The following is an 11311-nucleotide window of genomic DNA, read 5'->3' as shown; positions in this document are numbered from 1 at the left end:
TGCCCCGGAGGACAGCGGATGCCCCGAGGGCCTGGAGCTGGGCGCCTCCGTGCCGGGGCTGGCAGCCCTTCCCTCGGGCAGGAGGGTGGGCGTTGCAGCTCCGCAGAGGCCAGAGAGCGCTGGGCAGGGCCGAGAGCCGGCGAGAGTGGGTGTGAGGGGGGGTGTGGGGGTGTGTGTTTGGCGGGGGGGTGCGCGTTTTGGGGCGGCTTCTCTTTATCTCGTTGTTGTTTGCAAACGGCCGGGGCGGGAGTTTCAGACTTTTCCCCCTCGCCCAGCTCGGGCGGGACACCGCCGGGCGCAGCTGCCCTGCCTCGTGGGGAGCGGGCAGGGCCCGGGAGCGGGGCCAGGGGCTTGTTTACCGCTCTGCTCGCCGAGGGCAGTGCGCGGTACCTGTGTGCAGGCTCGGGGCGCTCGCCCGCCTCCCGCCCCCTTCCTGGCGGCCGTTAACCGCTGACTTCCAGCCTCCGCTTCCCCGCTCGCCCTCCCCGGGCGGCCGCGGCACGGTGCGCTTGCTGCCGCCGCCGACACGGCGCGGTCCCGCCCCGCTCCACCCCCTCCACCGGGGAGCCGGAGCGGCGGGCGAGGTGGGGGGGGCCCTGGAGAGGAGCGTGGCTTCGCCTGCCTTTCCCCGGCCCCCCTCCCTCCCTCCTCCCCTCCCCTCCGGCGGCCAATCGGCGCGGAGGGAAACGCTCTTGTCGCTGACGCCCCCGAGGGAGCCCCCCTTTTAAAATAAAGCGGCGGCGGCGCGGCGGGAAGAGAGGGGTGTGTATCGGCTACGCTCGGTCCCGCACACCGGTGGGCGGACAGACAGACAGACAGAGCGAGCGCGCGCCGCAGGATGCCCGCAGCCCCCACGGCCAGGGGCTGAAGCGGGCGGGGGACGAGAGGTCGCGAGGAGAAGAAGGAGAAGGAAGGCGGGAGCGGCGCGCCTGGAGGCTCTCGCGCCCGCTCCGGGGATGGAGCCGGTGAGCGAGCAGCTGGAGCCGCAGGGCGCGGGGGGAGACCCCGCTGCCGCGACCCCCCTGCCCGGCCCACCGGCAGTCGAGGAGCCGCGGCGGGAGAACGGCGGCGAGTGGTGCCCCGGGAGCGGCGAGAGCGGGGCCCAGCCCCGGGCGGCGGCGGAGGAGGCCCCCAGGGGCCCGAGCTGCCCCGGGAGCGCTGCGGTGCCGGAGCCCCCGGAGGGCGGCTGGGGCTGGGTGGTGATGCTGGCCTCCATGTGGTGCAACGGCGCCGTCTTCGGCATTCAGAACTCATGCGGGGTCCTCTTCGTCTCCATGCTCCGGCTCTTCGGCAGCAGCGACGACAAGCAGCTGGTCTTCAAAACAGGTGAGGGGCGGCCGGGAAAGGGGTCGGGGCGGCTTCCAGCCCGCTCCGCCTCGGGCCTTCCCGCCTGCAGCCCGGGCGCAAGAGGCGTCCCGGCCGGGGGCTCTCGCTGCCGGCGGCGCCGCTCCGGCCGTCAGTGTCCGAGCCCCGGGCCGTAGGAGCGAGACCCCTTTGGAGGGCCGGGCCGGGCCGGAGCCTGCTGGGGCGCTCGGGAATATCCCCCCGAGGGGAAGGGCGGCTCCCCCTGCCAGCGTGCGCGCTCGCAACGCTGCCCCCGGGGCAGCATCCTGGGGGAGAAGCTGCGGGAGAGGAGCAGGTGTGCTCTCGCTTCTTCCACAACTGCATCTTTAGGCATCCGCTGTCGTGCATTATGGGTTACAATGCACACTTCTCCTCGCAGAAACCTTTATTCCCCTGCCCCCGTTGGCCTAAAGGTTAGCCTAAATGATTAATTAAGAGTGAGGTGTAGTGACACTTAAAATTATGTCAAGAATGGGCTTGACTGTTGCCAAACCCTGCATTTTGATGTGAAGAGCTACTGCTGCAACTACTGTCACGAAACTCACCGGTATGAAGCTAATGATATTTACTAAACTTTAAGCACATTAACAGTACTCTCACAAGTTATTGATCTAAAGCACTTTAGACACGTGTCAATTAGTTAAAAAGTGAGCATGCATTCTGTTTTATTTTATGTAAGTTTTCTGTGGAAAGCGTCTTGTGCTCTGACTTTGTAAGCTGAGGAAATGCAGGTTTTGGCTGTTAGAATAACAACAATTGAAATTAAGGAACAGAATTAAAATTATATTTTATTATAGTAAATAATAAAGTTGACTTACATAAAGGATAGTTTCATGTTAAATTATTGAAGTTAAATACTGAAAAATAAACACTGTCTTTAATATTTTTGTTCCTTTCTTAAAAAATGCCTTGCAGACTTGTAAACCTTCTAGAAAACTTTTTCAGTACAGAGTGGGTGTTACAGACCTCTTGAAATTTATGTCTTCCTTAATACTTGCATAAGTGGGCCTAAAGTTGAGCTGTTAAGACAAAGAAGTTAATTTTCCTCCTGCAGCTTAATAACTATTTTTGTCTGAAGTAGAAAACCAGGGCAGGTGTTTAGACTGAAGTAGGAAAGCTGAAAAGCTGTGGTGGAGCATTAAGTGATGTTCTTCCCAGCATTTGAACACTTTGCAGTGATATACAAGGTGTATTCCCTAGTGATCCTGAGCTAGGAAGATGGGAAGCTGCATCTCCACGTCAGGTTGGGCAGTGCCTGTTTCTCAGAAGGGAAATGCACATTCAGAAGTAGGTGCCTAGGCTCCTTAGCCTGCACAGGAGAAGAATGAGATTCAAAGAGCATGCTGTGAACATTTGCATACTGACCTGGGAGCCCCTGCCCAGTCAGAAATGCAGAAGCAAATGGGTGGCTGATACTCTGCCTGTTCATTGTACAGAAGTGTAAAAATTGCTTCTTCTGAGTATCTGGTTCAGTAGTAACAATCTCTTAAAATTTGTCTTGTACTGAAAAAATAAAAAAGGTATTCAGGTGGTAGTGCAGTAGTCAAAATAATCAACAAGAGAAAGATTGAAATTATCTCCTGCCTTCCAGAAGGTGTCTGGTGTCTAAGTGAGGTGAGATTGTGGGTGTGCTCCACTCATGTTTTTGAAAATTTGCCCAATTGCAGAAAACAGTGGGGGGAAATGGAACCTGGCTTTAAAGCCTTGTTGTTTTGCATCCTGCTTAGGAAGAGCAGGGAGTTCTGAGTCCAGAATATAGCCAGCACCTCCTGTATTGCTTTTTAAGTGATATGAAGGGAAATAAAGTTACAGCTGCACTTTGTTTTGCTTTGTCAGATATATTCTGGTTTGGTTAAGGCAGAAGGCACTAATTTTGCTTTTTTTATTAAAATCCAAATGGGTTCAAATTGGGGGAAATACTGCAAGATAGCTGCCTTGACTAGATGACTTGTGTGTATGCGAAGGAGGACTACAAATACATGGAGTCTCCTGTAAACAAAAGCACAGCAGATAAAAAACGTTCCTTTCCTTTTGATGCCTGAAAGTACCTTGATGAGTTGGGGTACTGGAAGGGAAAAGTCACTATGATTTTAGTGTTAGAGAAAAGTCTAGCCTGATCATTCCCATGGTATTGATTCAAATACTTAATCCATTGAGTCTCTTCTGTTTGGACTGATTGCAACTCAAACCTGGCAGTGGTAACTGAGTTAGTCAGGTTTAATGAATTGGAAAACTGGAATTTGTAATGGAAGTTTTCTTGCTGTGGGGCTTTGCTTTGGAAAGTGAAGTTTAATAGTCTAATCCTTCTGGGAAAAAAAAAAAAAAAAGATTTCTCGAATATCTGAAATGCTGTTTTTTTGAGAGGCACAAGTATTCCAGGTAATTTCTTTAAGGACCCCAGGTTTCTCCAGAATTTTGCTGTTGATCCACAGTACCAAAGAATTCAGGTCTGTTTGTGGTTTGTTAGTTTGGTTTTTTTTACTACAGGTTTACTTAGCTGTTGCCAAAAGCATGTGTGTTGCCAGAGATTTTTGTGTGCTTTTTTGGGACCAGTCAGTAGTTGTCTCTTGCCTGGTATTTTTCCTGAAAAGAGGAATTAAGTAGTTATAATAAAAGCTGCTTTTGGTATCTCTTAATAACATAGTGGAGAATCTTAAAAGTTAATGCAAGGCAACATGGGAGGGCACTAAATATTGTAGTCTGTGCTATTTTTGTTGGTGTTAGTAGATGGGTGGGTGTTTATCAGTGTGAAAGGCAAGAAGGGAGGAGGCAGAATAGAGGAAGATGTAGTCAAGAAGTGACTCTGCCTTGCAGATGAGGAGTGGAAGGAACCAAAAGTATGAGCAAGGCAGTTTACAACATGCAGCATCAGCACTGGATAAATAAGATAAATAGCTATAATTAACATTGTTGCTGGATTTAGGAGTATTAATGGAAAAACTTGTGGGTCATAAAAGGTTCAAAAATTCCTTCAGTATTTTGGTATATATATTAGCGAAAACCAAATTTCTTTGCTTATGTAGTGCAGTAAGCAATTCCATTGTTTCTTTGTGTAGCCATTTTTTGTTCAAAAACTACTTGATTCACAACTCCAGAAGAGGAAAAGTACCTCGTGTAAGTATAAAACTTCTAGAAAGGTGTGTCTGAAGTCTCAGGAAACTACTCTGTTCATTGTTTATAATTCATTGTGTTTGAGGAACGAGTTGGGTGGAAAAAAACAATGGCAATGAAGTACAGGAGGCTCGTGGTCCTTGAAAATAGGGCAGACCTAGTTGGTCTCTAGTGTTCAAATGCAACTGTGGTCTGATCACTCTTGAAGGGAAAGGATTTGAACCAGACCAGTCCAGGGTCTGACAGGAAGAGCACTTGGTTCCTTTCCCTATTGGAGTTGGGATGAGGGGCACTGAGCCCATCCCATTATCTCAGAGATTTGTGTGAGCCCAGTCTAGTGCCGTGTTTTGCTCTCTTGATAGTTGCCTCTGTTATGTAGGTTTTTATGTGATTTAGTACCCATACTTGTTTTCAAAAGGCAAATAAATTCTATGATACTAGTGGCAACAGAGAGAAAAATGGTAGGTTTCATTAAAAAAAAAAAGTCAGGTAAAATTACTAGTTCCACTACTTTAATTGCTCGTTGTTCTATGTTTTGCGGTGTTTGCAGTTGTTCTATGATTTGCAGTGCTGGTTCTGTAACGCTACTGGATTATTCTCTCATGTACAAGTATTGAGTACACCTCTGCGTACAGGTACCACCTGCACAGGGAGCATGTACTGCTATTAGAGTTCTGCATCTGTGTGTTTGCTTTTTTAGCCAGTGTTCCTGGAAAACACCACCTCACCTTGCCTGGACTGGTTATCTGTGTGCTTGTATGCCTCTGGGTTTGGCTCTCTTAGGTGCAGCCTTTAGTGACATATCTGGATATCGGGATGATTGATTGGCTGGCTCAACACTGTTGGCACCATCACAACTCTTGGCCCTGGATTGCTGAGAGTTTGATAGGGAAGGGAGGAGAATTCTGATTTTACTTTCACATTCAGGCTGTAATTCAGATACTGAAGAGATAATGTTGAATGACTACAAAGATCTACAAGAGATAATTTCACAGAAGAGTTTGAAGTTTTCATTTACTCTTTTCTTGAATCTTTTGATATCTTCCTGAGTTTTCTTCCAGAGATAAAGACCATCAGCAATTTTGATGTAATTCAAGTCCTTATTGTGTAACTGTCCTTCAGAACCACACTTACGTTTTTAAGTCTATGGGCTGCTGTATCCAGTGAGCTGGGAACCTTGGCAGGCTGGACCTGTGCCATGTGGTTTATGAGAGAGCAACTGACTTTTCTTTTTAAGAGGTAGTAAATCAAATTTGGAATGCAGAAGTTGTCAGAGAACACAAGTATAATTTGTGTGAGGTACAAGGAAGTGTACTGCTGTATAACACCTTGGTCAATAAGGATTACATTGCAGTGGAGGATGTAGTTCCACAAAAAGCTGGACTTCAGTTTTGAACAAAAAAATGGCTACACGAGGAAACAATGGAATTGCTTTTATAGTGCACATGATTATCAGTGCTGCTGTAGTCTGCTTTCCTTCTCATGCTTGTGTGGCTACTGAAACCAGAGCAGCGAACCAACAGCGAGTTCTAACCTGAAAACTAACCTGATGTATAAATAGTGTTTAATTTTATTCAGCTGCAGTCATTTTTGTACTCCTTTGACCTGGCATTGTGATTATAAATATCTATGTAAATGAAGATTTTGGAGTAGTTGATATGATGATTGGGTCAAACTGGAAAGTTGAAGGCAATTTCTGTAGTATGCTGTCTTTGTTTAGACCAGAATGACTAATACCACTGCTGTTTTTCCATACACACATGCAATGTCTTTATACCTTTGGAGCACTTCCCTTGTAGTCTTGTCAACTAGTCTGCAGAGTGATTACTTAGGTTGTCTTCTTGTGGTTTTTTTTTTTTTTTCCCTTATATTGAATTTCACATTGGTTAGGTTCTTCCTGTTCCAATAGCAGGTTAACTTGCAACAAACAGCTTTGTTAGGGAGAATAATATTCCTAATAGGTCTGAAAGATAGTTACCAGATAATTTTTATGGTTTTCTTTAGAGGCAGTACTTGAATTTCATAGTGATGAAACTTCCCTATAGAATTCTAAAGATGACTGGCAGTTGTCACTGCTCTGCATTAAATCCACATGCATCAAGTTATGAGCTCTGGTGTGCTGCCTGTCAGACAAAACTATATCCTCTAAAATCTCCTTCATACAAATCTACTGAAATTCTAAGTTTTACTGTGCTCTATTCATTATTGTTTTGTTGCATGTGAAATACATTTCATACTCCCAATGTTATTTCTTTGTCAATATCTCTGTCGCTCTAACTCTCTGTAAGGTAGAGAAAAAAGGTACTGTGTCATGTTACAAAATGAGGCTTTGCTGTTTTCTGGCATGAGTGATGTAGTATGATGACATTGTGCTGTCTATTTTGCATTATTTGCATAACATAATGTTTTTCTTGCTGCTTATTATTAGTACCTGCAGTCAGTGAAGCTTAGTTGACTTTGGAGTTTTCCAGTGTGTGTTACTCCTTGCTCTTCAACTTTGTTTTGTTTAATTGGTCCATGTAGTCTGTTCAATTCCATCTTACTCATCCATTTTTTGGCAACCATTCTTTGAGGTTTCTCAGATCCCTTCCTCATTTTTGAGTTGCCTTAAATAACTGCTGTTTAAAGGGGAAGTTAGCAAAATGTGTATGTCTATTAATAAACCTTTTTTTTAGACTTAGCAAGATGTAGCTGTGCTTAGTGCTTGCCTCTCCATAAACATGATTTCATCTTTCAACATAGTCTTTTTGCCTCTGGACACTTTCCATTTCCTGATAATGTTCAGTTTCTTTTATCATGATTTCTTTAACCTCCTGAAAGGAGTGTTATTGAAGGCCATCCTTGAAGTTTAAATATTATTGATCTCTCTTTATATTATTGAGTTTTTATCTAGTCTTGTATGAAGCACTGTTCGTAAACTATGATAGCATAATATGTATATATGTCTATTTACTCTTAGCCAGTTTGAGTTAATTAGACATGATAACAAACTGTAGCCCTCCACTTGGAGCAATGTCTACTGGAGCAGGCATCTAAGGACCTTGCCCAAGGATGGAGACTCCACAGCCTCCAAAATGCCTCCACAGTAGCCACAGTGGCTACTGTGAGCAAAGATGATTTTTCTTACCTTTAAATGGAATTTTCTCTATTTTCAATTTGTGTCCGTTGCCTCTTGCTTGTCATCACAATACCACTGAGAAGAGTTTGGCTCAGTCTCTTCACATCCTCTCATGGGGTGTTTGTGCATGCTAAGATTACCCCCTGCAGCCTTTCCTGCTTGAACCTAACCAACACCACCTCTCTCAGCCTCTCATCTCTTGTGTCAGATGCTCCAGTTCCCTTATCTTTGCAGCCCCTTGCTGGACTCACAGTAGTAATCAAACCACCTGCTCTACCTTTGGCATTGTTGGTGTTTCAGGCTTTTGACTCTTGAAGGGCTCAGAGAAGGTGAAGTCAATCCATTGTCACCTCCAGTGTTGTGCTTTGTGCTGACCCCCTCCCACCTTTCCCTCACCTGGTAACATACATACTGCACCAGCACACACCTCCTCAGGTGTCTGAGTGCCTGCTGCCTGCCACGCTCTTTTAGTAGAATTCTACTCATTAAAGATCATGCTTTGAAATGAGAAAAATATTCAGAAAATTCTTTTATTGCAGTGTAGTGCTAAGGAAAATAAGGATTTTATTGAAAATAAAATAAAAACTCATCTATAATGCTCAGCAAGTAATTACCCAATTTGAAACTGCTTCTGCTCTGTGAACTCCAGGGAAGGAGATGCACTGATTATTTGCATCCAAGCTAATGTAGCACTGATAATATAACTGCCTGGTTTTAAAATAGTCCTTGTGTGAAGGAATGATATAGGTTCTTTCTTATGTGCTCCACAGACTTTTTTTTTTATTCTTTAATTTTGTGAACAAACCATGCAGCCTTAGACCACTGCTGTTCAATCTTCAGCAAATATGTACAGAAAGGACAATTCTGAGAAAACATTCCCTTGTGATCTTGTACTATCTGTTTTCATTTCAGAAATCTAATTTATTACAATAGCAGCAGCTGTTTTGGATATTGCCTTTAATTTTCATGGGAACTGGATAGGAATGAGTGGTTCTAATAGCTAAGTTAATAGCAGCCTTTTAGTCAGGATGGGACCAATTTAAAAATGATCAGTGCCAGTTTGTTCCCACACAGAGGAAGGGATTACTGAGATGTTGAGCCCAGCCTCTTTGTTATCAGCAGTATGTCTATAATTCCATGGAACATGGTGTCACTTAGATGGTAGGGACTTGGACTTAGACTGGAAGTTGTAAAGCAATTTCCTTGCTGCCTTTTTTCTGAGTAAGCAGAAGTAGTGCAATCTTGGGCTGTTTATCTTCTGCAGTGTGCTTTATTCAGCAGAGCTGTACTTTGTTTCTCTTCCAAGTACCCAATAGTTTTTCTTTTTTTTTGCATTTTTAAGAGCATAGATTGAAGGGATAATAAGTAATTCAAAACATATTAACTATTAATTTAATTTTCGTAGTCTCTAGCTGTTGTCCTCTGGGAATTGATTTGTAAAACGTGCAGTAAAGATTGTCTTCTGGCTCCTAAATTGGGTTTTAGCCATTTTTTCAAGATGTTTCAATAAAAATATTACAAATAGAAAATGCACTGAGTGAATAAAATAAGTCTTCCTACTTCATTGTAAAGAAGTATGTTGATAGTGCTACCACATAATTTTAGCTGTATTTTATCAGTGCTATAACTGAGCAAGGATAAAACACTATGATGTAATGCTCTAAATAAACTGTGATCTTTAAGCTTTTGCATTCTAGAATGAATGAGCAGTCATTTCTTTTGGACCAAAACACAGCTTTCTTAGTGGCAAATTCATTATATGGAAACAGGAACAGTGTTCTTGTGTACCAGGTAGGAAAGTTTGTTTTGAAGAAAGTAAAACCCAAAAATCCCCACTTTATTTAACTACAACATCAAAAGAGATTGTTCTAATTAGCAATGTCCTAGTTTTAACACTTCCTATATTGCATTGAAAGCTTAAGAGTGAAAGAATTCAAGAGGAAAAGAGAAGGTTAGTATTAATTACCAAGTGATCCTGAGTGAGTTGAGATGTTGGAGATGGGCTGTATATTTGGAGACGTTTGTCCATGTTGTTTCTGGTATCAGCACTCCAAACCTGCCTGTTGTCCTTGGACTGACTTCTGTGACTTTGCCTTCTTTGGTTTCTGTACCCAGGTGTGTACTAGCTTCGTGTCTCTTAAGGAGCTGCTTAGCCTGTTCTAGATTAGAGTTGGGATAGCAGCAAAGCCACATACACAGTGAGCAGTTGAGCAACAAGGACATCAGTGTGAAACAAATTTATTTGGTTGGTCCAAGGAGGCCTGTAGCTCTTGTCCAAAGAGTTGGAAGCACTAAGTGTGCTTAGGGTACACAGCCAGGGCTTTCTAGGACAGTAACTTGATCCTGTGTTGTAACTGAACATGCTGGGGTTGGAGCAATCTCAGTGGGTTCCACTGGTCAGACTGAGCCTGTTTGTTGTCAGTGTGCTCCAGTTTGGTGCATACTGTAGTAGTTTCAAAGTTGTTAGAACTGGCTGATGACATGTGCTTCTACAGTGCTGCTTGTTTTTATGAGAGGAAGGAAGGTGTGGTAGCAGTGCCTTACCTAAAGATGCTGTTAACCTCAAAGCACATGAGACTGAAATTGAGAGCCTGAACTGTGGTGCATATTTTGGACATGACAATGGTATGTGTCATGGTTCAGAGTAACAGCCTTATCAGAAAGTTGATTTAGTATGGCTAGATAATATATTTTAGAATCTTGAGTATATTATTTATATGATGACTTTTGGATTCTCCTTCGATTTATCTGTGAAAATACTGCCTGTGGCCCCTTGAGTTCATTGGATTAAGTTGTCATGTGTGTGACAAAACTGAAGGTATGCAGTTTAAAGAAAGCCTTTATGATTTTGGCACACAAAAGGGAATTTGAAGTTGCCCTTTGTTCTTTTATAACTTCAAGTAATTTCTTACCTTTGAAATATTTATTTAGCTTAGGCTCTTCAAAACCCAGCATTGCATTCCAGACTTGAAAGCAATTAGAACCCTCAACTTATAATTTCTGCCACAGCTGGGTACTGGCAATGATCTAGAAAATTAAATCAACACTAGGAAGTTTTCTGGAAGCTTAAATGTGCAAGCTTGGGATGTATTTTCTAATCCTATCAGAATAACCCCATTTTTCTACAAATTGAAGCGTGAAGCATTATCAGCTTTTTACACCTCTGTACATATCAAAGTATTTTGTTTGTAGTGCAGCAGTTTAATGACTATTTAGTTTCATGCAGTGAAATCACTGAGCCTTGAAAGTGTGTGGGGGGACTGGGACAGAATTGGGTAAATTAGTGGGAAGGCTGTAGTAGAACTGCACAAAATTGGTATGGACAATGTTAGTCTTTGTATGCAGTCAGCATGGCCCAGCTCTAGAGTTCTGCCTTTTTTTTATTTTTCTGATATTAGGCAAAGAAAATAATATGTTGCATGCAATTTATGCAACCTCATGCTGCAGTATTAATCTTTTTTATATGTGATTTAAGGCATATTTAAACTATGTTTTTTAAAGCATTTTATTTAGAGTATGTTACATTTACATATACATTTAAAGTATGTTATGCTCAGTCTCTGCATTGAGGTCTGTTCCAGCAACTGTATACTATATTAATAACTTTATCTGAAAATGTCAATATTTCAGCAATTGGTCAAAATATTTTAAAATATTTTGTAAGTAATTTAGTTGTATTTATTAAGGGTAATTGTATTGGGAAAATACAGGTTGAGAAGGGCGGATATTCTACAAACT

General features: G+C 43.3%; 1 protein-coding gene across 1 annotated transcript in view; it reads left to right on the top strand.

Annotated features, from left to right (window-relative positions):
- Nucleotides 1-484: 484 nt before the first annotated feature.
- The window catches only part of SLC16A10 (solute carrier family 16 member 10), a 65883-nt gene continuing 55056 nt past the window's right edge, over nucleotides 485-11311 (top strand). The window contains exon 1 of the mRNA XM_053938756.1: nucleotides 485-1326. Coding sequence (XP_053794731.1) covers nucleotides 957-1326 — 370 coding nt within the window. The 5' untranslated portion in view covers nucleotides 485-956. The remainder of the gene's footprint in view (nucleotides 1327-11311) is intronic.

The sequence above is a fragment of the Vidua chalybeata genome, chromosome 3 (genome assembly GCF_026979565.1).
Source record: "Vidua chalybeata isolate OUT-0048 chromosome 3, bVidCha1 merged haplotype, whole genome shotgun sequence".
In the NCBI taxonomy this organism is placed as follows: Eukaryota; Metazoa; Chordata; class Aves; order Passeriformes; family Viduidae; genus Vidua; species Vidua chalybeata.
Note: the sequence above shows the minus strand (reverse complement) of the source record. Positions and strands in the feature narration are given on the sequence as shown.